The 26,683-nt window shown below is 44.0% G+C and overlaps 1 protein-coding gene and 1 long non-coding RNA gene across 4 annotated transcripts; one reads left to right on the top strand and one right to left on the bottom strand.

The window, feature by feature from the left end:
* On the bottom strand, positions 1 to 15,978 carry LOC125330858. 2 transcript variants are annotated; one of them, XR_007205726.1, is made up of 5 exons: positions 15,891 to 15,978; positions 14,713 to 14,848; positions 7,589 to 7,705; positions 2,933 to 3,117; positions 1 to 134 (listed from the first exon to the last, which is right to left on the bottom strand). It is a non-coding gene; the product is annotated as an uncharacterized LOC125330858 (long non-coding RNA). The 2 variants fall into 2 exon arrangements; XR_007205725.1 differs by having other exon boundaries at positions 1 to 3,117.
* On the top strand, positions 15,757 to 25,634 carry TNFSF10 (TNF superfamily member 10). Of its 2 annotated transcripts, XM_048314585.1 has the most exons (5): positions 15,758 to 15,978; positions 19,625 to 19,777; positions 21,233 to 21,275; positions 21,962 to 22,081; positions 22,775 to 25,634. In XM_048314585.1, the coding sequence occupies exons 1-5, from the start codon at positions 15,856 to 15,858 to the stop codon at positions 23,221 to 23,223; spliced, it is 888 nt and encodes a 295-aa protein (XP_048170542.1). In that variant the 5' UTR covers positions 15,758 to 15,855; the 3' UTR covers positions 23,224 to 25,634. The 2 variants fall into 2 exon arrangements, with proteins under 2 accessions (XP_048170544.1, XP_048170542.1); XM_048314587.1 differs by lacking the exon at positions 19,625 to 19,777 and having other exon boundaries at positions 15,757 to 15,978.
* Positions 25,635 to 26,683: the final 1,049 nt, after the last annotated feature.

The following is a 26,683-nucleotide window of genomic DNA, read 5'->3' on the forward strand; positions in this document are numbered from 1 at the left end:
AAGTCAGGTGAGGCTTTCCAGCTTGGTGACATCTTCCTTTTCTTTCCTTATACAACCAGGAATTCTCATTCCAATTAGTGTAGTCTTCCAAGAAAAATAAAATCTGTGGATGAAATCTAATAGCAGAGGTAGATCTGCAGGGATTAACAATATGAAGGAGAACATTGTCAAGCATGTAATGATATTTTTTTGTATGTCTGCTACAGCTAATGCTTTTAATTGTATTTTCCAGTTTAATTCTAGTAGCCAAAGGCTCGATGCACAAGGCAAATAAATGACAGGACAATTGGCATGCCCAAGTGCTTCTTCTCAATATAAATAAGGCAGACAGCAAATATGAGTTGAGCAAAGAGATCACTGTGTTGCAGTTTAATTCACTCAAGATTTCATCAAAATTAATTTTACACTTCAGGATGGAAAAACAGGCCTGGGAAATGCATTGAAAATGTCAGGAGGGACTGGAGCCAGGGAATCCCCCTCCCACATTAGCATTTCACACAAGTGTGAGAAAGCTTTGTCAGCAGAGTGACTGGGGAGGAGTAGGATCAGACAGAGCATCTTGCTGGGTGCACCTCTCCATTCCCTGCATGCCTGAGGGACTTTACTGAAAGATTCTTCTGTGATTACAGGTGCAATTGGTAAAAGGCTTTTGAAACAGAAGGACATTCCTACAAACCTGACAGCAGCAACAGATTTAATTATCTGTGCCCAGCTTAAGGCATCAGCCCTGCAAGTACAGTGGAGGTGAACTATCACAATACTCCCATCGGTGCTACTCAGCTGTTTTTATGGACCCAAGGAACTGCAAAGAAATTATTTTGACTGTAAGCCCTTGAGGGCTAAGATTATCTTTATGGGCTTAGACAAATACACCAACACATTGCCAGAGCTTTAAGTCCATCAGAGCTGAAAGGTGAAATAAGTAAAAATACAAATACTTTTCCTTGACTTTTAAGTCAAGGTAGGTTTTCTCCTGTTTGATCTACAAATCCAGCCAGAGAAAATAACTTCTAAACTGCAAATATTCATTAAACTTAAAACTCAAGGAACTCTTGGCAACTCTTCACCATTTTTTTAAAGCATTTTTTACTAACTATAAAGGAAAGCATGTCTGTATTTGGCTTCTTCACAGATTATTTGGCCATCTAACCTAACAAAACACTGCACTGATGCTGTTGATCCCCTCCAGTTTTGGAAAGCCACACTATGTTGAGAAGAGTATTTCCAGGCTGTGAGCCATGAAACGAGCCTCTTCCTGCTGCAGTTCTCCTGGGATTTGCTGTGAATTGGAACGAGGGCAGGCCCACATCCAATGCAAGGTCCCAAAGACACACATATTTCAAACCCAAAACCCATCACTTGTGAAAACAAAACATTTGGGGAAACTCCAGTCAGGGAGCAAACTGCCAAAAGAAATTATTGCCTGTTTACGTGGAGCTGTTTGCATTTCTTGGGCTGCTCTATGGACTGGCCCAGGGCAGGGACAGGTGAATTCCTGACACCTTCCTGGGAGGCAGTGGGAGCAAGCAGCTGAGTGACAGAACAGTCCCTTCCCAGCATCCACGAGCCATTGCCTTGGCTTTGCTGCAGTGTAAGGTTGCACCCTGACATTTCAGTGCTTGCTCCAATAGACCCCTCGCTGTATTGCTGAAGGCCAGCTCCTGAAGGGCACAGCATTTCTCCCCAGTAATCCCATTAGCTGGGTGAGTCTCCAGCATGATTTGTGCCTCTGTGGCTCCTGCAGGGATCACTCCTGTCCCTGATGCCTCACTGCAGAGCTCTGAGGTGTCTTCACTCACCTGCACATTTACAATCTTCAGTTCAGATCAGTGCTACAGCGAGCACTTATTTACAGCCAAAAACGAGGTGTTAGAAGGGATGGAAGGCAGATGTTCTGTGTTTATCCAGTACCAGTGATTTCATAACAAGAAAGTCACAGCAAGTCATGACTAGATTACCTCAGCTGCCAGCAGCACAGCCCGAGCTGTGTTCCCTCCACTCTGCATACTCACAGCACTGAAATGAGTCCAGCAATGTTAAACTGCCATGACAAGGAAGAAATGCTTCAGAAATATATATATATATATGTATGTGTGTATATGTATATATATATTGCCTTTTGAAAACTGGATTTCAAAAGTAGATACCACATACTTTAAAAACACTCCTTGGGCCACAAAGGTTCAGTCTGTGGGAGCATTCAGCTCCATGACGTGACCACTGGCTGACCTTTCTGCTGATGCTGCCTGTGTCAGGATAAAGCACAAATCCTTCTGCAGCTACACAGACCTGTCAGCATTGGTATTGCTGGGTGAATGAATAGCATCTTAATCCAAACACAACCTAAAGCCTTTGTATTTACTTCAGCTAAAGCTTCCTGAACATTTCTGCTCAGAAGATAAATATCTTGTCTAGGATCACCCAACTCTTACACCCTGCACACTTTCTCCTACCCTTACAAGACCCTTTGCACTCTGCTGTAACAGCTGAGACCCACCAAAATGCAGAAATTAGGTGAGAAACTTTGGAAGCCAGGTTGGATATTATACTTTCTATGGACATAAAGCTGAGAAAAGAATGAGGTGAATACAAGATGTTTTACTAGAACTGCAAATCCTCCAGGCCAGTGTAAATACACATTAAACATACATCAAACCTCTGCTCCAGGCTGCCAGAAACAGCAAAGTAACCTGACAAGAATTTTGGAGAGCTACATGCTTACCTAACAGTGAACAGTATTTGGGTGAAAAATGAACATTCTCCATGTTAAGAAAGTGTAATAGCAGGTGTCCTACAGGCAAAAGAGATATTTGGCTCAACTACAGCAGTACTCCATCTGGAGATGATTGTCATCCAGAGAACTTAAAGCCCAATAAATCAAAGTTTTGCTAAGTGCACCAAGCCAGGATTACCGTGCACTGGGAGGACTTACATCTGTAATACAGACATATATTTGAATGTCTGTGGGCAGGTTTAGGTAGGAGTGTGCATTCATTCATAGAACAGACCTCTACATCCATGCAGGTGTGGAGACTTCAAGTCTGGAGCAGCACCATGTTCAAGGATTATCTGATTAGCAGGATTTTTCGGCAGTCTGTTTCTCATGATGTTCCTTCTCTGTGAAAAGAAAGCAGAAGTTTGTCAATTCCCACAAAGAGCTCTTCAGGCACGAATTCTGTGTAATCTGCCTGGGGGGGGATTGGCTTCTGGGATTTCTTCCACCTGATGGTCTCCTTGAAGACAGGGACACACTATGGAAGAAAAGCTGAAGAATCTGGCTAAAGTCAGAGGAGAAATCTGACAAAGAGCCCAGTGCAGCTCTCAGGGGCTCTGAGCTGGCAGGTGTCCCCTTGGTTCACATCTCCATCAGCCTGATGCAGTTTGCTGTCCACAGAAACACCACCTCAGAAACAGGTGAATAATCAAGCCTAGATTCACAAACGTTTCTTCCTAAAGAAAACAAAAGTAAGTTTCCAGCCCTAAAAACTACAGTAAGAAGTGCAGAGCTCAGAAAAACCCAAAAGAAGGGAAAGGAACACCAGATATTTTCTTTTCAGACCTGTGGGGACCTGTCAGCCTGTTGCCCTGAGGAGGGTGCAGCCATCCAGCCTTCAGACAGATATAGCCAAGAAATGATGAGGTCAGAGGGGATTTTTTTTCTCTCTCCATGAACTCTATCATGAGCAGGGACAAGAGCTCTGAGCCTGTGGAGGCTGTTACAACAGGACTGGCTCTGATCAGGGGAATGAAGAGAACCAGTAACTCACAAACTTATTTCTGGTGGGATGCAGGTGAGCACCAGCAGCTGAAGGGTCACACTGAAGACACATTCCCCACTTGCTGCCTGCCTGCAGGTCATGCCTAAACACAGAGCATCACTGAATGCTTTTTTCACATGCAAATCTGGAGTTAAAACCACTATGTGACCTCAAGAATCAGACACAGCCTGGGTCAGACCCACAGCAAGCCAGGATTACAAATAAGGAATGCAATTTACCCCTCAGGCCCCTCTTTTGATTTGCAAAAGTGCAAATGAAGAAGAAGTTACTGCTTTTTTCCTACAAATCTTGCCTCTGGAACATTTTTTAAATTTGGGGAATTTCCTGTATTGCATTTTAAGAACCATACTCTGGAGGCCCTGGCAGTCAGCTGGCTAGCAAAATTCCCTCTCTCTGATTGAAGGAGCGACTTGCAAGAGAAGGAAAGAGGTTAATAAACCTATTTTTATGTGCAACAGGTTCTTTTCCAAGTAAGGCAGTGATAGATCTGTGAATCATTGCCGCTAACCTTCAAAAAGGTTCAGTGCTGGAGAAAACTGATTCACTTTTACCACAAAGAAGCTTAAAATCTAAAGCAGCACCCAGCTGTGTTTGCACCCAGCTTTTTTTCCTTGTGGCAGACTCAGCAGTAAAATTCCCAGAGGCAACAAAATCAACCTGATTCCTGTAACTCTGGCATTGCTATTGTTCTTTCTGCAATGTTGTTTTTGGTGCTGGGGATCAGAGAACAGCCTCAGGGACATGTTTAGCAGAGATGGAGCATTGCTGACCTATATTCTGACTTGCATCTGGGCTGACAACAGCATTGGTCCTATTTGGATGGGAGCCTGTTCCTTCACAGCACTCAGTGGAGCAGGAAAGCTGGCACTGGTTTGGTGGTGAGAAGGGGATTCCTCTGTGTGCTTAACCAGATGAAGCATCAAAACCCACCTCAGGAGCATCAATTCTGTAATACTGGGACCTGACTCAGCTCTTTTGAAACAAAAATGTGCCTCCTCAGCAGGCAGGAAGCAGTGCTTGGAAAGGGAGTTTGGACAAACCCCGTGTTCACATCTGCTTTTCTTCATACCAAAAATCCCCTCCTGCCAGCTTCCATCTCCTGCTGCCATAGCCCTCCCCCAGAGCCAGACCCCAGCCCTTGCCCTGGCTAACTCAGATGTGCTGAATCCTTTGTGGGAAGCTTCAAAGGGCTTTAGTGCCTTGTCCTGCTAATGATTTGCAAACATATTATCACAGCAATCTCTGCTAGCCCTGTCCAGCTGTTGTGCTCCCTGGAGAATAAATGCTTGTGCAGCTGTGCACGGCAAGCACAAGAGAACAAACAGATTACTATTATAAATATTCAGGGCATATCTGATTTGCCATACCTGCACACAACCATTTTCAGGACTGTGTGTAATTCTTTCCAAAAGAATTTGATTCATTCTAAGTGTGGCCATAGGAGGCAAATCTGAGTCTGCAGTCGGCATGGCAGCGTGGGGAGAGCTGCTGTGCATCTTCAGCTACAGCTTCAAGTGACCCTGAGACAGTTTCTGAGCAAGGGAAGAGGAAATGAGCATAATAAATAGGCTATGTATGGGATATTTATAAAATATTTCTAACTTCCTCCCTATTAATGTCTTGCAAGGACAACGAAATTGCTCTTTCATAACCAGCTGCAGAACAAGGGCTCTCTGAAGAAGCAGCCCTTGCTTGTGCACAGTTTAACAGTTTTAAGTGATACAAACTAAACAGCACCTCTTCCATGTGACAGAGGGCCAGTGGTGGTAAATGTTTCTTAAGGAGACACATTGAAGAAAAGAAAATAAAGTTATATGCAGAGCTGAGCATCCTTTGCGTATTCACTCCCAACAGCTCTCTTGAAATCCTAGTAACCCTTCTGTCTAGATTTGTGACAGCACCTCATTGTCTTCTGCTATCCCGTAATTTAAATAAAATCTGCATATCTATCAGCAATCAGCAGAACAGAAGCACTGGCAAACATGATGAGCTCTATAGTAACCTCACTGCTCAAATTAAAATTGGAATTTCACTCCATTCTCCTGTTTCAGTTGATAACAGTGAGTTCAAAGGTCTCATGTTTTCTACTCTCTCTGTTTAAAATGCACATCTACCTCATGATATTCACAGCCAAGCCAGAGGTGCTTCCCCAGCTCCACTTTCAGCCTCTGTGAAAGGTGTTCTATGGAGAAGGGTCTGTGTTTCCCTGCGTAAGGCAGAGGTCCTTTACACAGCTGGCTGCTGGCAGGGAGTGACATCAGCACCTTTTTCACATCTGGGTGGGAAGCTGTGGTGGAAGGAGGTGTGTGAGGGCCTGACCCACCTGTGTGAGGGACTGACCCATTTTCCCAGCCTGTTCACTAAAGGGCAGCTCAGGCCACAGCCTGGGATGGAATTTCTCACCCTGCCCTGCACCTCCTCGCCTCTTAAGCAGGTTAACAGAACCCTCTGTGTCACCACACCACAAACCTCTCTGGGAAACTGAATTTTTGTTTCAAACATGCTGAAAAGCAGTGGGAGATGTCAATGGATATTGCCAGTGGGATGGCCAAACCACCAACTCAGGAAAGCTGCTGGTGGCATCTCTGGAGCTGTGTCTGACTGAGGCCTCACCTGGCCCCAGCTGAGACCTCCCACAGGTACAGACTGTCCTGGGAAGCACCTCAAGATGTGGCTGGTAACAGAAACAGAAAGCAGGTTCAGCTGAGGCTCTGTCGGTAACTCCCTTCAGAGACACTTCAAGCTAAACATGGAACTGCTGGTAACAAAGAAAAGGAAAACAAAACCAATGATAATCTCACTGGAGGAAGTAAGCATTGTGTTTCTCATAAACAGTGGTTTTTTCCCAAAATGAGTGTTACATAACAGGTAAGATTTTCCCCACTGATCTCTGACAGGAGAGTTTCAGCAGCCTGAAAGCACTCATTAAAAATTTATGGCAGAGGTGATGAGAAAGCCATTCACTGAGTCTTTTCCTTTAAACTATCACCTTAAAAGAAGCCAGAGCCTGATGATGAGCCAGATCCAACCTCTGCACTGACAAAAACACTTTGGAGTGGCTAAGGCTGATGGTGGATGGGCAGCTGAGCCCTCCTCATGGCCAGGGAAGAGTCATCCTCACTCTGGCATTAGCTTTGTGTGGAGAGATGGGTATCAGATCCTACCCAATTATCACATCCTGCTGCTGCCACTGACACCAAGGCACCAACAGAGCGGGGGGAAGTTTGTGAAGCCATATCATCATCTCCTGGTGTTTTCCTTTCACAAAACTGCATCTGCAACATTAACTGCCCATTTTTTAAAATTAAGCCCTTGAGTCACACGCCAGAACAATCTCTGTGCTGGGAATGGCTCTCTGGTGCCAGGGTGAGTGATATTTCTTCTCTAGGTGATTAAGGACCTAATTGTCCCAAATATGTTACTGGACAGGAGCCTTAGAGAAGCCAAGGAGATAGAGTTCACCTGCCTCCAAAAGTCATAGAGACGGACATATCATTTTAAGCCAAGGCAAATCCCTTGGTAATTGTTTTAATTAAGTCAGTCATGGAGGTAGTTTTAAAATCTAACTGTGCTGAAGAACTATTTTAGTGGCTGATTGCAGTCATCAATTATTTTTCAAGTGCCCTTTGGTGATAATTCTTCCTAGTTATAAAGAAATTACTTTTGCATTTATTCTTTTAATGCAAACATTCTGTTGCAACATTTCCAATTTGTTCTTATCCCAAACTCCACAAATCCTTAACCAGCTTAACTAGTATACACCCCAAACCCAAAATTATCCAGGAGATTAAAGAAGTGCAAAATCTTACCCAGTCAGGTAATATTGGCATGCAACAGAGACTCCATAGCTATTTATGTCCATGTAGCTTTAATAAGGACCCAAACATCCTCCCAATCCTTCTCCATGGCAATCTCATGCATTGATTCTGCCAAAACAAGTTTCCAACACTCATCATTAAAAAAGTTTTGAGATGGCTTTACTATTGCAAAATATTTTACAAGCAACTCTGGATTCCTTTAATATCTGAAGTTATGTTTGAACCCCCAGGACATACTTTTGCTGTATTTCCAGCCTTTCCTCTTTCACAGTAAAACCTGATTTTTTTTTCTTTTCCTTATAACATCTACAAATCTTTATAAACTCTAGGAGCTGGGCCTTAAAAAAGGTCACCTATATCAAGATTATGTCATCATATGGATGTTTTCTTCAGCAGAAAAACCGCCCAACAACCCTAAAAGTCCACCTGGAATCACCATCTGAAATGCCAGGGATTCCTGAATCCTGTGCACTCTGGTCTGAGGAGACACCTGGAACAATGAAGGATGAGACTGATAAGGCTCAAAGCACCTCTGTGCAATCTCATTCCTTCCAAGGGTTGACACCTTACATTTTGTTTTCAGATGGTCTTTATTTGCACTGCCTGAATCACCTTTCTGGTTAATAGATTACTTTAAAACTCTGCTGATATTGTTGTGGTGTTCAGGCAAATAAGAGTAATGACTGAACAAAGTTGAAAACACAAGTTGGGAATGTTTTGCTTGCTAAGATATGAAAAAGTCTCCAGGGTTTGTTTGGTGGAGTACTCCTGTATTAAGTTACATCTCAGGGCTAGCTAAAAATTAATGGGAAAAGATAAGTGCTGTGGGTTACCCAGAACAAGTAAATTGATTGCTGTGTAGCAATCTCTAGCTCTAAACCAGTGAGGTTGTTTAAAAAAATGTTATGCTCTCCACTTTAATATTTTTTGCATTAGATATTTATTGTCAGGAGCCTTTTCCAACTTCCTTTCCAAGTAAATAAGGAAATCCTGTTTCGAAGAGCCCAGGGAAGCGTTTGTTACATGAGTTTTATTCCCAGACACTCAAGTTCTTGTTTTCCAAATGAATGTTGGCTGAAGTTGAAAATTAGTGAGGAAAAGCAAAAATCTTGGTCCAAGAGTAAATATACTGCAGCTTGATGAAGTACACTGCAGTTTGCTTTTAGTTAAATATTGTTATGGTTATAAATGTCTTTTTTCAGTTAAATATTACACAACTTTTGGAGTAGGAATGATGAAACTGAAATTTGACCCAGGAGACTGCTTCGCTTTCTATTCTTCCTCAAGCTCTTTCTGTTTACTGAGTTTCAGTGCCTACAAGCCCAAGAAAACATCTTACATCTGGTAAAATTTGCCATCTGCTATCAGCTCCAGATCAATTCAGACTCTGTTCTTGTGGCAAACTGGCCACAGAGCTCTTTCAATGCTCTCTTTGGCAGTAGCTGTGGGGAATTTCTGCTCCCTGCCTGATAATGACCCTTTTCCAGGACAGAAGGCAAATGCCTTTGCAGTTAGGTGTCACTGAAAATTCCAGCTGGTCACCAAAGATGCAGATACACAGAATTCCAATATAACGTTTGCAGCTGACATTTATGAAGCACCTTTATAACATAAAGCACGTGTATTGTTTATCACCATCGTGATGTGATTGGCATATTCACCAAGGCCAAGGCTCCCTTCCGTCTTTGCTCCAACTAACTGATAACCCAGCAATCTGCACAAGTAATTCAAGTTCTTCCAGTCTTCCACGGGTTCCAGTGACTCGTGTTTCCTGCTCACAAGCCTCTGGACAGTCTGGCAAACCCTGACTCACCTGGCTAGTCCCTGATCCAGCCCCCCTGAATTCACAGCTGTCAATCTGAAAAGAACCACGTTCGAGGTGGTGCAGGTACCCCCTGAGTGACTCTCATCCAAGTGTTTCTTGCATGAGAGTCACTGCACCCCACTCCCAGAAATTCCTCCCATGTCCCTCACTCAGGGCGTAATAGCTACAGTATTCATGGCTGTATTCTCTTCTTGTTATTCCCTGGGCTTTATACTAATCATAGAGCATAGAAGACTGAGCAGAGGAGTATTTTCTATCTACTGGCATGAAGTCATTCAATAGACATAAATGAAACAGTAGAAGAATAACATGCAGACTGAAATATGCAGCACTTCATCAGTCATCTGGGAGCCAGACCCATTTGCTACAGATCAGAGTAGTCCACGGTGTTTCCCAGGGTCTGTGCCACTCCTCAGAACAAAGCAGCCACCAGGCAGCCCCAAAGCCTCCACAGCAGTAGGACACAGAGTAAATAAGCCCAGAAAGTGCACACACAGCAATGGGTATCACCTTCTATGTCACGGCGATGCTCTTGCCGCGGATGAGTAGCTGCAGATACAAACAAACCTCTTCCCCACTTCCATTAGTATGTCCCCGTGAGGGCTGTGCTGATACAGATGCAAAACCCAATCCACACATCCTCAACACAGATGAAACATATTGTAGATGAAACCAAACTATGACAGCAGGAAAAGAGATCCTTCTGGACATCACCGAGAATTTAATTCACTCCACGTTTTTTTCAATGGCAAGAGAAGACACAGCCCATCCAATTAATCCATCGTGTCCTGGTTTGCCAGGAAGAGGGAAGAGGCTTCATGTAGGTACAAATCATCCCCACCTGCTTCTCCCCTGTTCCTCTGCACCCACAGCATTTTGCTGCCAGCTGGGAGAGCATATCCAAGCAAAACCCTGGCCACGATGCTGACAGCACAGGGGACTGTGAATGCCAGGTAGCCCCAGCAAGGAAAGAGAAATCTCCTTCACTTCTCTACCTACAGCCTTGTTACTGATTTTCATCTGTCCCAGGAGGAATCTGTAGCCCAGATGGACAGGTGTGTGACAGATGCTTTGCTGAGAAGAAGCCTCAAAAAAAAGTAATTTCTCTGCATACACAACTGGCACCCTAAAGAGAAATATCTGCCTTCCATTTTCAGTGGAGTTCAAAAGCACTCACCTATGGTAAAGAAAATCAAATTTCATGCTTCAAGGCTTAAGCTAATTGCATAGCAAATCTTTGCTGTGTGCCAGGGACAATTCTTCCTCTTTCTGAAATGTTGGGGAGGCAGATGGATGTGTTATGGATCTCCTCCCAGCTCCCTCCAGAGCTGAGACTACAATGAACCTATTTCAACATTATCACTTTGTCAATGTAACATAGAAAAAGACTTAAGAGCATCTATAAACATTCCCTTTGCTCCCCTAGCCAGGGAGCCTGAGCAGCATCTAGCGCTTCACACAAGACTGGTTGTGCAGTAATGGAACAGCCACATGGCCAGGTCCAGCTTTGGAATCTGCACTTGAAAGGAGTTCCTGCTACTTCAGGGATCCCCAGGGAATACAGGAAAGCAGAGCCATGTATCTCTTACAATGGATACACGCCTTATTGTAATGATAAAGGTGTTTCAATTATTCCAAAATGACATATTTAGAAACTTTTCTTTAATCAAAATCTTTCACTCTAAGACAAACAGAAATGTTGAAATGTGAGACATTTCTGTCAAACAGAAACTCCTAGGTGTGGCACTACAAATCATAATGAAAACAATGACATGGAAATGATTTATGTTAAAAAACCCCCAGTGTGAGAAGGAATCTTGGATCAGGGCACCCTAGTGAAACCAACTGTACTCATTCAGGGAATAACACGTGGGATGTGCCTCGTGACAATCCCTAGGGCTTGAAAGCTAAAGAAGTACTAGTGTTAGGACAAGGGCAATGGCTTCAAACTGAAAGAGTACAGATTTAGATTGGATATTGGGAAGAAATTCTTCCCTGTGAGGGTGGGGAGGCCCTGGCACAGGTTGCCCAGAGAAGCTGCGGATGCCCGATCCCTGGAAGTGTCCAAGGCCTGGTTGGACAGGGCTTGGAGCAACCTGGGACAGTGGAAGGTGTCCCTGCCCATGGCAGGGGTGGAACTGGATGAGCTTTACGGTCCCTTCCAACCCAAACAATTCAGTGATTTTATGACACTAAATCTCTCAGAGAGAGATTTCATAACAAGCACTCATAAAGGACAATATACTTTTGGAAGTGCCCCTATATAACTGACAAAAGTTAAGAACAAGCTCAAAATATATACAGTATATCAACAGGCAAAAGGTAAAGTATTTTCTTAACTAAAATGGAGAGATCCAAAGTTAGATCTGGAATGAATGCTGTTGCTACAGCACTTTTGGACATGAGCGTGGCATGTCCATGCACAGATATTTCCTGCTCTATTTATCAAATCCACTGCTTGGGGCATTGAAAGAGAGATGTCAGGTCTGAATAATTTAATTCATAGGTGTATTTGGGGCCAGCCAAACCATTGCTGTTGTTTGTGTAACACCACAGGCCAAAAGAATATTGCACTGATAAATAGATCCTGATCCCCTGACAGTACAAATCACAATGAACTCATGGATTTGAGATGGTTTACAACTAACAGTAAAACATGAGGTTGGAATCTGGCACAGGGACCACGAGGGAATGAACAAACCACGGGAGTCAGATGTGATCTGTCCAGCACATGTGCAGGGCTGAGGACCACACGGCAAGGTTAACTCTGTGCTGGCTGCAGGCTCCTTGTGCCTGCTTGATTGGGGTGCTCGGCAGGGTGACTCTGTCCATGACCCGTGCCCTGAGCTGAGTGTGGCAGCGCCCCAGAGATGAACTAGGAGGCTGCGGAGATGGGCAGGGACTTCCTCTTCCCTTCAGGAAGGAGAGGAGACAGCAATCTCCCACTGCGCTCTCAGAGCCAAACAATCAGCGGCTCCATTGCAGGAACTGATGGCTGGAGCAGCAAAGCCCAAAGCAAGAGCTGCATTCAGGCGTCTGCTGGGGGGGAAGGAGGGACGGCTTCATTCCCTCTCTGCAGCTACATGCTGTGATGAGAAACACGACCCCTTTTGCTGCCCAGCAGAGAAATCAAAGTCAGTACCTGCTCCGTACCAGAAATCAGCTCTGCTTTGTCTGCCCTGGAAAACGAGCAGAGCCCTGCGGTGCCGGGGCTGGCAGGGAGCGGCAGCAGCGGTGACAGCCACCTGCACGGCTGGGAGCAGTACGTGTACGGGAGCCTCTGTCCTCCTCTGAAAACCCCTTCATCACCCCCATCACTGCCATCAGTGAGCAACGGGAACGGAAGGACTTTTTCAAGTCACTCTTCCTTCATTTTTGCCCATTTTCAGAGCCATTATAGATTCCTACCAGTCACACTGCTGGGGGACAAGTGTGGCAGGTCCTCTGCCCGGTGTTTCCTTGACATGCCAAGCGACGCCTCCTAAGTCCACAGCACAGATTAAGGTTTATCTCTAATTAAACAGCTCACTGAGTAAGCTTTAATAGGATGAAGGAGCCAGGAAGAATCAGAGGTTTTACTGGGGAGCTGCCCTGGTCTAGCACTACACAAACACATGACTTGGTTCTGTTTAAAAGAATGCTAACACCATTCCTTCCCACTGGTGTCACTGCCCCAGCTTTACTGCGGCAAAATTTCATCAAAACACTCATTTTCTGCTCTTGGAACCTTTAAAACAAATTATTTTCTGTATAAACTCACACTTATTAGAGACAAAAATTGATTGCAGGAAAGTGAGCATTGAAAGTAGCAAAGATTTTCAAGTGCATTCAATGCTGGAAATGACTGGAGTTTCACTTTTGGAATATCCTATGTCAGTGTGCAAACTCATAAACATTGTGTAATGAAATTTGTAATGAAATTTGCAGACCTTAAATCTTCAGAAAGATAGTGAACTCATAATTTTTTGAAGAGATGGATTTGAGTGTGTTTTTCCCATCGCTCTTTTCAAACCACACTTGGTTAATTTTGCCTTGCACTAATTAGTGCCTGGCACTAATTAAACAAGTATTAAATCAGAAACATAAGGAATACCTATGGAGGATTTAAAATTATGGGTCAGGGGGACACAGGCCATGCCTGGTAGAGGGCAACAAACTGAGTATATGGGTCTTGAAAAAATCTTTCCTGAACTGGTATGTTAACCTACAAAATAGTTCTGTTAAAAGTTGTAGGGTGAGGAGAAATCCATGAAGAGACTGGAAAAACACAGAATCCAAACCAACTCCTAACTGTGAACAAGAGTGCTCTGTAGTGCCCTGGCTCTCTTTCACTTTTGTTTCTATTCTTTTTGAAAGGAAACTCCCTCATATGAGATATGACCTCCCTAAACAACTAGAATGAATAGCCACAAAAACTCCCTTCAGCAGGCAGGAGTCTTCATCCAAGTCAGTTTGCCACCTTTTAACTGATTCGTCACATGACTCTCTCAAATGAAATTTTTCTTAAGAATTTATGAACCATGGTAAACAAAGCAGAAGGAGCCCAAAATGTCACACTGACTTTCCTGAGAAGTCATAGGAGGGGACCATGAGCTCACTTTTGAGAAGATGTTATCCTCCATCTGACATATGTGTTGGAATCACACAGATCTGAACTGTTCTGGCACACAGATTGAATGTCTCAAAGAGTCAGACAAATAAACTGCCTGCTGCCACGTTGAACAGGGATTCGGGGATTATTTTGCTACATTATGATGGAAGAAAAAACAATTAATTTTCCTCTAAATGGTTGAATACAATGCTGTTATGTCTTCTAAAGATGATCTCAATAGTCAGGAGAGATGAAGAGATCTTGATTTTAATTTTTCCCTGTAATGATACTGAGAACTCCCACCTGCTTCCTGGAACTCAGGTAGCAGATGCTGAGCAGGAGCCAAAATTTCATCCTACCCTGTAGCCAACAGCACAAAAGTGACCTGACTCAAATGTTTGCACTTAGATTTGAAATCCCAGTTTTCCATGGCTGCATAGTCAGCAGAGGTGCTACCTCTGCTGATTTAAAAGTATCAGCAGATAATTATGGATTTGCTTATAACCCAGTCTGTATGTGGTGAAGGTGTCAAAACCCCAGGGAAAGTCAATGGACACACCCTAAAGCATGGACATGCCTTTGGAAAATTATCTGGGTGGAACAGCTTGGAGAAAAGCTTGCAAGAAGGAGACTTAGAGGTTTGAAAACTCACCAAACAAACCCCAAAGTGCCTTCAGATAAAGCAAACTCAAAACGTACCTGATGTCCATGTACTGTGGCAGTAATCATGTCATGACCAGGGAGTAGAAGCACTGGTAGCACTGGGAAGGAGCTCATGGCACAGGTTATTGGCTCACAGGCACCCTTCTGAGGTGTACGAGCTCTACAGGAGAAGCTGCAGAGGATAGGACACAGATAGGACAGACCAGGATGGACATGGACCTACTGGAGTGAATCCAGATGATGCTCAGAGGGCATCAGATGATGCTTCATAGGAGCACCTCCTATGAAGAAAGGCAGAGAGAATTGGGTTTGTTCAACTAGAGAAGACTCCAGGGAGGCAGTAACTCAACCTTTCAGTTCTTGAAGGTGGCTTATAAAAATTATGGGGACAGACTTTTCAGCAGGGCCTGTTTTGATAGAACAAGGGGTAATGGTTTTAAACTGAAGGAGCGTCGATTAAGATTAGGCATAAGAAAGAAGTTATTTACAATGAAACTGTTTTTACACTTAGGTTGGTGAAAAACTGGCACAGGTCGCCCTGAAAAGCTGTGGTTGCCCCATCCCAGGGAGCGTCCAAGGCCGGGCTGGACAGCGCTTGGAGCAACCTGGGATAGTGGAAGGTGTCCTGGCCCATGGCAGGGGGTTGGACGAGTTGAACTTTAAGATCCCTTCCAACCCAAACCAATCTGTGATTCTGTAACACAGCTTGAATTCAGGAAACTCCGGGCTTCTCTGCGCACATAACCAGAGCCTTAATGTCTTAAGAAAACCAGCTTCCACCATTCTCTGGTGGCGACCTCTCAGCGAGTTTGCTCGGAAATACTCCAGCAGCGCTGAGCTGTGACCGCACATCTCAGCAATGATCCCGCGCTTCGGGGAGGGAGGCGGAGAAAGCGGCGGCACCCGGGAGGAAAGCCCGGGAAGGGAAGGAAACCAGGGCAGGAAACCAGTGAGGAGACGGAGGAAAACCGGGCAGGGCAGGGAGGCAAAACAGAGAGAGGAGGGAGGGGAGGGCCCGTCCCACCCCGCCCCGCCCCGCCCGCTCCGTCCCCCGGCGGGGCGGGCTGAGCGCGGCGGCTGCCGGGGGCTGCATTCGCCGGGGGCTGCATTCGCTGCGGGACAGCGGCCGAGAGCCCCCGGAGCCCCCAGGCCGGCCCTGCCGCCCCAGCCAGCCCCACGATGCTGCCGGCGGGCGGCCCCAGCCCCGCGCTGACCTGCGGGGCCGTGCTGGTGGCCGCCGTGCTCCTGCAGTCCGTGTGCGTGGCCGTCACCTTCCTGTACTTCACCAGCGAGCTCAGACAGGTCTGTGCGGGGGCTCGGCGGCGGGGGGGACCCCGCGCTGCCCGTTCGGACGGACCGAGCCGGGGGCCGCGGGCTCGGTGGGCGGGGGCGGTGCGAGCAGCAGCCGTGGGCCGGGCTGAGCCCCCGCTCCCCGCAGACAAAGAGCTGCGCTCCCCTTTGTCCGCGGCACAGCCGGGCCCTGGGTGTGCGCGGGGAGCGGAGCTCCAAGCCAGGGCACCTACAAAGTGTCTGACTCGAAATAAACAAAGTTGTGCGCTTCTGCAGGAAATGTGTTTCCCATCAGAGCGCGGATTCGCCGTCTCATCACTTTTGCGGTGCGGGAGCGCCGGGAGGGCTGGGTGGAACAGGCTCTGTCAGCTGGGCAGTCCAGGCGCCGTGGAGAAGGAGTGAGGAAAGCTCAAGTGCCTTTTAGATGCGTCCTCTAGGACAATGCATGGTTTTAAGACTGTGACTAATCCTAAAGGAACTGCACTAGACAGCAAACATTACTGAATTCCCCAGAATAAATTGTTTAATATCCATTGTATAGTCTAGAAGCTTTGGTCTCCTTGCAGCCACCCTTCAGGCCTGCCAGCTGCTGCTTAACTCTTCCCTCCTCTTGCAAAAGATCATTTACACTCCAAGAAAGTTGCATTTAAGTGATAGTCCCATGTGTGTGGCCCTGCTTTTCATGGACCCCTTGTTGCTCAGGGTTTCCGTGAGTGTCTTATCCCAAATTTACTGTCCTGCTGTAAGTTGTGCCTGTATGTTGCTCCTCCTGGCACAAAGGTAAACCTACTTGCAGGTAAGCGTTCTGTACATCTACAACTTCAGAAAGTATTGCATAAATGTAAATTACTGTTGTATATATGCACTCAGCAATGCATAATTAATCACATTATTATTAATAATGTATATATGCATATTGTGCTATATATGCACTTATTCCACGTTGGATTTAATAGGTGAAGTCTTCTGAGATGTCAGAGTTCTCTGTGAGGCAAAGGGTGTGCAGTGTTCTGCAACAGGAGCCAATGTTCATACTTGCAAAATGTATAGAACAGATTTTCCTGCTGAATTTATAGCTGTGGCAGTCAAATGGGGGAATCACAGAAATGTGCTGACTTTATGAAATCAGGTTACATGTTTGCTAATGAAGAAAAATATATAAAGGCATCCTCATTTCTCCATGCACACAGTTCAGAGTCCCTTGCTAACAAACTTGCCAATCTAAGTAATTAGTAACCACAGTTATCTTTTCCTTCCTTCTATTCAAATATGTACACCTGGGACACAACCACATCTCAGGGACTTGCCCAAAATACAACTCACAGTTTCTGAAGAATAACAAGCCTGCCTTTGGTGTGAAGGGATAAATCTGTCCAAATTTAAGTCATGCTGGGCTACAAACGAAGGCTGCTGGCTCTGGAGGGGGTACATTAACCACATATTCCTGCATGTGCCATTTGGGGCACAACCAACAGGAAATACCTCATCTAGACACAGCCTGCTACTCCACATCCACATGGTGCATGTGGAATAAATCTCTGTAGATACACCATGATTTTTGTTTGCATGTTTTTCTTCCCTTTGATGTTCACAATACCTGCATTACGCCTTCACCAAATTACTGTGGACTGCAGGCGTTTCTGTCTTTACAAAAAGTATGCTGGTAATGCTGGTAACCAGCAGGGTTTTTCCACTACAGCTGTAGTAGGACTGATTAGGACTAGGAGTATGACATTTGTTTAACTGTTTTGCTTTAAGAGGAAGTACTGAGACAATAAAATTCTTATGCTTCAGGATATGGGGCTGCAAGGACAACATCCTCAGGCTTCCTTCTGTTTCAAAAACAGTCCAGGAACCACTCCTAACATAAGAGAGAGTCTGTACAAGATAAGATTCCTGCAGGATTTGTGTCCTCAAAGGGTTCAGTGCTTCAGATAAACCTCATTTGAGTAAATCTTACAAGAGAAATTCCAATCCTTCAGTACTGTAATATGCTGCTGCAAGGTTTCATTCCCTGAGGATTTCAAACTGCATACAAAACATGGTTCCAGTGCCAGGAGAGTAAAGCTGTTTTGGGGAAAAGTGAGCAGGTAAGGTGGAGGCAGAGGCACAGGTGGGAGGGCAAAGCTGGGAGCTGAGCTGTGACAGGTCTGCAAGAGAATAAACAGTAACCTCACAACTTGCCTACGTTTGGCTTTTTTTCTTAAACTCGTCAAACTACTTTGTTATAGAAGCTCATTGTTTAGTTAAATCTGTCAGAGCTGTAGTTTTACCTCAATGAGCACATAGTATTAATCACTTTGAGTTCTTGAAACTTGATTTAAAAATACCACTGTACTCCTTGGCAAAGACACAGAAACCCTCACAAACACTCATAATGGGGGCCCCTTTTCCTTCTGCTGCCTACAAAACACAACATCATTTCAAGTACTAGCTGAAGTTCAGTGGAATCTGCTGCTGCAAACTGAAGGTGGGACTTGAAGGAGGTGAAATCTCCTCCCCCTGGAGCAGGAAATCTCTTCCTAGACACCTTTGTTTTCTAAAAGCCAGGAAAAGCATGGAGTGTGAAGGAGGAAATCCATTTCTTGCTTTCAATACACCAGTCTCAAGGACAGCTAAAAACTGGTACTTGTAGAAAAAAATGCATCTGTTTAGCAAACCAAACCAAGCTTCTTTAACACAACAAAAAAGTGAAATTTAAATGCTACTACCAGAATTCCATCTGAATGCTTTGCATGTTTAGTACTGTTTCCTCCGAGTTCCCGCGGTGCTTTGCTGGCTCCACAAGGCTGACCAGTCTGTAGCTGATGCAGCAGGAGCCCAGCTCAAAGCAAACAGGGGCTGGTCACAGGTTCTGTGCTCCCACATTAACCAACAGCGCCAGCTGGAGTCGCATCCGCAGGGAGCTTGGACAGAGCTTTCCGCTAGGAAAGCTCTCCCAGTCAGATTGCCTTGGAGCCAAAAGGAGTTTTGCCAATCTCTTCAAGCTCATTTCTCTTCAGCAGGACAAAAAAAAAAAAAAAAGTGTTTTCTCTATGACTGGAGGATAGAGATAGATATTTGATATTTTCATGTCAAAAACATCTAGCATTATAATTTTATTTGGGCTCAAATGTCATTTCAGTTGTCTGGACTATTATGACAAATGCTATTAGGAGAGACTCCAAACTGGATATGGGGAGGATATGGAATGGATATATAACAGCAAAAGTCTGGATTACAAATGGAATTGGCTTAAAAGACAGCATAAAAAATATGTTTAAGTTCTAGTATTTGTTTTCAATAATATATTTTAAAAACCCAAACAAACAAAAAAAACCCAAACCCTTCTGTAAAAGAAATGTTTTCAATGCAGAACTAGAGGAACTAAAGGATTTACAACATGAGGGATTTGGGTATTGAATTTTCACAAAACCTATTAAATTGATACCAAATTTATATCCATGGAGACAATGCAAGCATAGTTTTGCACGTGAGGTATGCCCTCATATTGAAATATGTCAGATCAGGATGGATTAAATCCTCATGATGTTCATATAGCCCTACTTGCACCAGGAAATGCTTTAGAGAAGTGTTCCTTAGCACAGTGAATATAGTGACATACCACAGCTGCAGACACATCATGGGTGAAAAATCCTGGCTTTCCCCTCTGCTGCAGCTCCAGGACTCGTACTCCAAGAGCGGCATCGCTTGTCTCACCGGGGAGGAGATCGGAAATTCCGTCCAAAACTTGGATCTCATCGAAAGCGAAGACAGAGAAGCTGATCCCTGCTGGCAAGTAAAGTGGCACCTGGGAAAGTTAATTAAAAAGGTATTTGGGAACAGAGTGCTTGGGGATGTTACAGCTGAAAGAATCCTAATAGCAGAATAAAGGAGGCTTGGATTGTTTTATTGCAAAGCAATTGTCAGGCCACAGCTCCAGCTGCAGAGTGCTTGCACTGAAGCAAAAAAACCCCAACCCATAAAAGTGGTTTCACTGCATTCAGGAAATAATAAAACAAAAACTATCAGCTTTTACTAAGCAAATGCCAGTGATGGGTTGGCTTGTCTGAAATACCTCAGGATAAAGGGTTTCTACCTGACCATACAGATCACGGTGCTATCAGAGCTGTCACTGCCTCTTTGGAAATACAGGGACACTGGGAAGAGAAAATGAGATTAAATGTAACACAGGGAGAGCTACAAAAGTGCCTAAGGAATGGTCCAGTCATGAGCTGGGTGATGTAGTGGTGGAGGAAAGAGCAAGTGAGCACACAGCATCGGGCACAGCACCTTCCAGAGAGCACCTCCTGCGTGACTTACACACAATACACATAATTTTGGCTACAGAGAACAAAGTCAGTCTGGCTGAACAATCGCAGAGGCTAAAATCTTCTGGAATGGCTTTCAAAACCCCATCTCCAGCACATAAACAAGCTCATCCATAAAAGTTCTCTTCTGGCTGAAATTTCCTGGCAGAAACAGATCTTGCAGTCCAAAACAGAATCTTCATTTGTGTTCTGAGATCTCAGCTCCTTTGGTGGAAGCTCTTCCAGTGAAGTCCCTGAACTTCTGCATAGAGAAAGCGTTGTTTTGGTTGGTGGATGTTTACACATCTAATATATCTGTTAACTCCCTGATTGCGTAGGAGGAGGTAGCCTGGGTGCCAGAGTAAGTTACAATTACAATAATGTAACTAATACTACTATTGCTAATAGGATAGATGGATAAATAGAAATGTGACAGGACAAAACCCATCAGTAAATGGCAATAAAGGCCTTATTAGCCAGCCAGGTAAATCATCACCATGCTTGCTGCAGCTGTCCATACCAAACTGGTTTGTTTCAGCAGTCAGCAAACAGTTATGAAGAAGGGGAATGCACAGAGTAAAATATGCTGGTTTAAGAACTTAGATAGGTAGAGGTATAAAAAAAAATTTAATTTAATTTCTCAGATCTAAGACCCTGCAGTTCACACTAGCAAGTATTCTGCAAATGGAAGCTGGTGCTTGGACACTTCTCTTATTTGAGAGAAGCATGAAGGTCAGATTTTTCAACAGATTTATGCCTGAGCTCTTGAAAATGTTTTCTCATGTCTTTCATTATCTAAAAGATGTAAACATAGAAATTCTTTATTACAACAAAGTAATAGGTGGGGTTTTTTTCTATTTGCTTGTTGATCAAATCCAGAATCCTCTTTATTCACGAGTAAAAAAAGGTGTGTCTTTTTCCTGCACCTGTCAGCCCCAGATGACAAGCTAATTCATTTTCTCTGTGTTTGTTGGCAGATGATGTCAAGAAGCTACGAGGAAAACATATCTGCAATCAATGGTATTATAATAATTTTATTATCTGTGGTAAAAAGGAGCCGCTAGTGGCACCTGATGTGTAATGACTTGATTTTTTAGAAGTGCAGAAAATTGACTAAGATCTTGTACTGGCATCAAGTCATCAAAAAATGATTACTTATTACTAGAAGGTGAATTTTCAGGAGGCAGAAATACAGTCAAGTGGTTACAGCAAGGTAATTATGCAAGGTGGATGTAGAGGACTCAGCCTGTAGATCTCAGTCCCGTGTGTTATGGGGGACATTTAAAAAACCCTCCCCTTAAAAAGCTCCTGGAACATGCAGCACAAAGCTGCAGAGGTGAGTTAAGGAATAGCTCTGCTGAAGCTCACACTAAAGATGCTGGGAAAAAGCATTAGAATCTCCAAGTGGAGATTCAGGGGGAAGATTAGGAGTATTTAACCATAAAATTGAGTACTATGGGTTATTTTGTCTGTTGACAACTTGAAGGCAGAGGGAGGAGAAAAAGGAGAACAAAGAGGCACATAAAGACATCTCAAGAGCAACAGTGAAAGTGGAATTTGAGCCTTATTAGCCAATAATTAGCCATCAGTCCATGATTCAGTCAAAAAATGACATACCTATTCCTTAAAATCAAGTCAGATGGAACAGATGTGCCTTCTAATGTTCTTCCTTCTGATGTGGGGTTTCTTTTCTCCCCTTCCTTTAGTTGAAAGGACTCTGACACTGCCACACACGGAGGGGCAGACGCCGCGCAGTCCCACCCGCAGGATCGCGGCGCATCTGACGGGCAGCAGCAGCAGCAGGAGGAGTGCCCTGTCCTCACGCAGTAAGGAAAACCTCTAACAACAGTTAAAGACCACAGAAATGACTCTCTAGTTGCTAGCCTCATGCTTACAAACACTTTTTAATACTTATATCGGGTTAGTAGCAGGAAACAAATCATCTTGTCCCACGCATTGGGTTTTTTCTGCTAATTCTCACCAAACAGAGAGAAGGCCCATTTCCTCTGGGTACCTCCCTAACTCTTCTTTTGGAACCTTCATTAGGGGGAAAAAAGAATGTAAATGTCCTTCTTCCTAGTGTTAAGTTTTCCTCTTTCCTTTCATTTCCTTCTGTCGGTTGTGCGAGTCCCAGCTGCTATGGTGACAGACCTATTAGAAATGTGAGACAGACAGGAGAGACTTGACATTTGGACCATGTTAATGAAGGGCTTGCTTGGGTTTCTGCAGCTTCAGAGGGTATCAGACACTAATGGATATTTTTATTTTGTTACTAAGTAGAAGCATGATTTTTTTTCTCTTACTTGGGAGACAAATATTAAAAATAAAGGCAGTTCATGTTAATTCCCACATAAAGCTTACTTATGGACCATCAAATTGTGAGAATGGACCTAAAGAATGGCTGGGAAGAACAGGTTTCCTTACTTCATTATTAAAAACCAGGCTCCTCAGCTAGCAGATGCCCAGCTTCACTATGTGGTTTTGAAGTTAACATTTCTCTTTTTTTTTTTTTCCTCCAGTAAATCCCTTGCCCAGAAGAGGGATTGGACACAAAATAAACAACTGGGAATCATCAAGAAAAGGCCACTCCTTCCTTTACAATGTGGAGCTGAGAAACGGCGAGTTAGTGATACCCCAGACGGGCTTTTATTACATCTACTCACAGATTTACTTCCGATTCCGTGAAAACGAGAACGAGGACTCAGATTTGTTGGGACAAATCAGGAACCCCAAACAGCTTGTCCAGTATGTTTACAAACTGACTAATTACCCTGAGCCCATTTTGCTGATGAAAAGTGCAAGGACAAGCTGCTGGTCTAAAAAGGCAGAATATGGACTTTATTCCATCTATCAAGGTGGTGTGTTTCAGCTAAAGAGAGAGGACAGAATTTTTGTGTCTGTCAGCAACAGTGACATAGTTGACATGGACAAAGAAGCAAGTTTTTTTGGAGCCTTTATGATTGGTTAGAACATGAAAATCATGATCCCAAATGGCCCAGTTTTTCTAGTCAGGGACAGCCTAAATTCCTATAAAATAGGGGATAACAAGCAAAAGCTGTATCGATACCAACAAGAGCAGACTCCCCTTTCTCAGCTCACTCACCGCGAGGTCCGACCATGCCAAGTTCTGTCCCAGCAGCCAGGAAGAGCAGCAGCAGCTGGCTGTGGGTGGCAATGCTCTGTGCAGGTACAGGCAGCCAGGCTGGGGATGTGTGAGGGATTCACACTCCTCAGGCCATATCTTTGGCCAGAACCCCGGGCAGGTGAGTGCTCACCAGCAGCAGAGATGCTCCAGGCTGCCTCAGCTGTGGCACGAGGGATGGCGGATGCTCCAGGTCTGGTTACTCGAGGCTCAGACTGGATATCAAATTTTATTTGTGGTCTCCATTGGGACCCTCTCTTGAATATGTCAGCTCCTGTAAGGAGCTTTTGTACATCCTGTTCCCCAAGTGCCCGTGGAATTTCTCCAGAAGTTTTTTGAACAGGAGTTTTGAAGAAGCTGCACATCTTCATCTCGTCTTAACAAAGCACTTAAGCACCTAATTAATTTTAAGCACACAAACAGTCTTGACTACATCAGGGTATCCACATGCTTGAAATTAAGTATGTGCTTAAGCATTCTCCAGGATCATGTCTTGAGTAAACACATTTGTCTTGTTTGGGATATTGTACATAAGAACAGCTGCTGGAATGGCACTGAAGAGCTTTTGAAATCAATCTGTGTTTTGATCAACATTTTATAACAGTGCCTATTTACTTAATTACTGTGCTGCAGACATCTCACCAGGCTTCCAGTAAGTTCAGTAATGCAGTTGCTGTTACACTTATTGGCAGCAAGAACTGGATCCAGAAAAAAAAAAAAAAAAAAAGGTGGGTTTCTGTAAATACTGAATTCTGTGAGAAATTTGCAGCAAGTTAGGCATGACAAGATTCTTCCATGTTTATTTGTACTGGTCTGTGTCTGGTAGGATGTAATGTAGAGTAACACACCCCAATGACTAACATTTTAAGGAAAACAGGCACAACTATCTGTACTTATAAAAGTGCTGCTTATTTAGGTAATGCTGTAATTATTTGATTTTATTTTTAGGAATGGGCAGAAAATTGCCATAATTTTTTTTTTGCAAAATACATTTTTTTTAAAAAATGAACAATATATTTTTTAACTCTATGAAAATGACTATTTTGTATTAAAAGGATTTGAAACTTCAGACTGTATGGGCTCAATGCACAGCAAAAGTCAGGTAGTGTAAATCAGCACATCTGTAGCATTGTCAGTGGAGGAATAGCAAATTGGACCATGAATTCATTTTGCCCAGATTCAGAGAAAACAGTGGGGAAGGTTAAAAAAAAAATATTGGAGGAAAAGGAAGAGAGTTCTGCAAATGTTCCTTTACATCAACAGAGTGATGGCAGGAGAAAGTCTGGCTGTCTATTTTTTTGAATACACGGGGGTTGCTGTGGGAACCCTCCCATTCACCTGCATGTTGTGGTAATTAAATCACTGGGCAGCCCCTGCACATGGGCCTCACCAGTAAACAGGCATCGTTCATCTTCCTGCCAGCCAACAAGAGGGGATTAATAGACACAAGCCCCTGGATTTATCTGGCCATTCAGACAGGCAGGTGTGTTGGCTCACTTAAATCCCTCTGTTGGAGCAGCAAGAGAAGAATTTCAGGAACACCCTTCGTTTGGCAGGTTAGGGCAAAGAAACACACCAGTGTAAGCTGAAAATAATGAGTTTTAACTTCTGCCTGCTGTTTAACAGTGTCACACACACTGTTTTCAGTGGCAATCAAATATGTGAAATTCTTCACCATTTACTGGAACACTTTGGTTTTTGCCTCCTTCTGAGATCATCTGTTTTGACAGAGAACAGAAAACATTTCTACAGTTTTCTTTATGATTTCAGTATTTAATTCAGAAATTGTCTCCCTGGCAGAAAAGGCTGGAGAACAGAGCCATTCCCTACACACCTGTATGTCTGTTACCTCGCAGAAATGACTTTTGTAGCTTCTCCTTGCAAATGGACTGGGCTTGGTGATTTCAGCGCAGGACTGACCCCTGCTATCAGGTTTGGTCTCTGCATGCAGAGCATATTGCAACAGGAGTCACACCAAATAGTAATTTTCTTAGTGATCTGAAGGCATGTTTGCCAGATATTATCTTGGGGGTAGATTATCAAGGGATGTCAGACAGGACACTGTTGAAGAAGAATGGAAAAATATAGCAGGTTCTGTTTGTGCTGTGTCCTGACTCACACTTTTCATCTCACTTTATGCTGAATGACATATGTAGCAAATTTTTATAGGTTGCATTAATGTGTGAATATTGTAAATTTTTCTACGTGCCTTTTATATAAAACATTTTTACTAAATAGTTATTTAGTCTTGCAGTGATTATTGGTGTCATCTTATGGCTTCCATAACAACCCTGTCTTAAATCATTTCCCTGACATTCATTGGTATCAGATATAATCCACTAAATGCCAGAAATGGTTGCAATGCAAAGGACAAAATGCAAACCATTGAGCAATGCCATATTGTGTAATCCCATAACTGGCTTCCAGATCCCAGCTGGTGAACAGCATCTGGAAGCAGTAGGCTGAAGAAATCCCTGAAAACAATCTTGTGACCAGAGGACAAAACTCTGAGCATTTCTCTTGAGGTACTAATCATGTTTCTGAGCTTTAGCAATTCTTTAAGCACTGGGAATTCTTATTTAGAAGCAAAACATCTGATCTTTACCCATTACCAAACTACAGTAGAAGATGTTTGTTCAGCCTGGAGAAGAGAAGGCTCTGGGAGACCTTATAGCACCTTCCAGCACCTAAAGAGGCTGCAAGAGAGCTGGAAAGGGACTTTTCACAAGGGCTTAGAATGACAGGACAAAGGGTAACGGACTCACACTGTCAGAGGGCAGGGTTAGATGGGATGTTGGGAAGGAATTCCTCCATGTGAGGGTGGGGAGGCCCTGGCACAGGTTGCCCAGAGCATCTGTGCTGCCCCATCCCTGGAAGCGTTCAAGGCCAGGTTGGACGGGGTTTGGAGCAACCTGGGATAGTGGAAGGTGTCCCTGCCCATGGCAGGGAGGTGGAACCACTACACCAAGGGATCATGTTCTCTCTGAAGTTGGGGAGTGAGTCTGAGGAAGAGGGACATGATGCCCAAGTGTGACCCAGTGACACAGTGAGCTGAAGCACGGCCAAAAGCTGAGTCTAAACCAGCTACCTCTGAATTAGTGACCTCAGAGCACGGCTTTGATTAATAAACCAGCAGTGTTTTGAAGTCTGCTTGCAGATATTACTGCCATATAAACAACTGTAAAGTAATTTGAGCCCATTCTGTGTTTTATGTTATTAAACTGGATTACTGCTATTCCATCAGCACTCCTCAGTGATGGGAGTTGCTAAACCATAACCTTTGAAA

Source organism: Corvus hawaiiensis, chromosome 10 (genome assembly GCF_020740725.1).
Source record: "Corvus hawaiiensis isolate bCorHaw1 chromosome 10, bCorHaw1.pri.cur, whole genome shotgun sequence".
Classification (NCBI taxonomy): domain Eukaryota; kingdom Metazoa; phylum Chordata; class Aves; order Passeriformes; family Corvidae; genus Corvus; species Corvus hawaiiensis.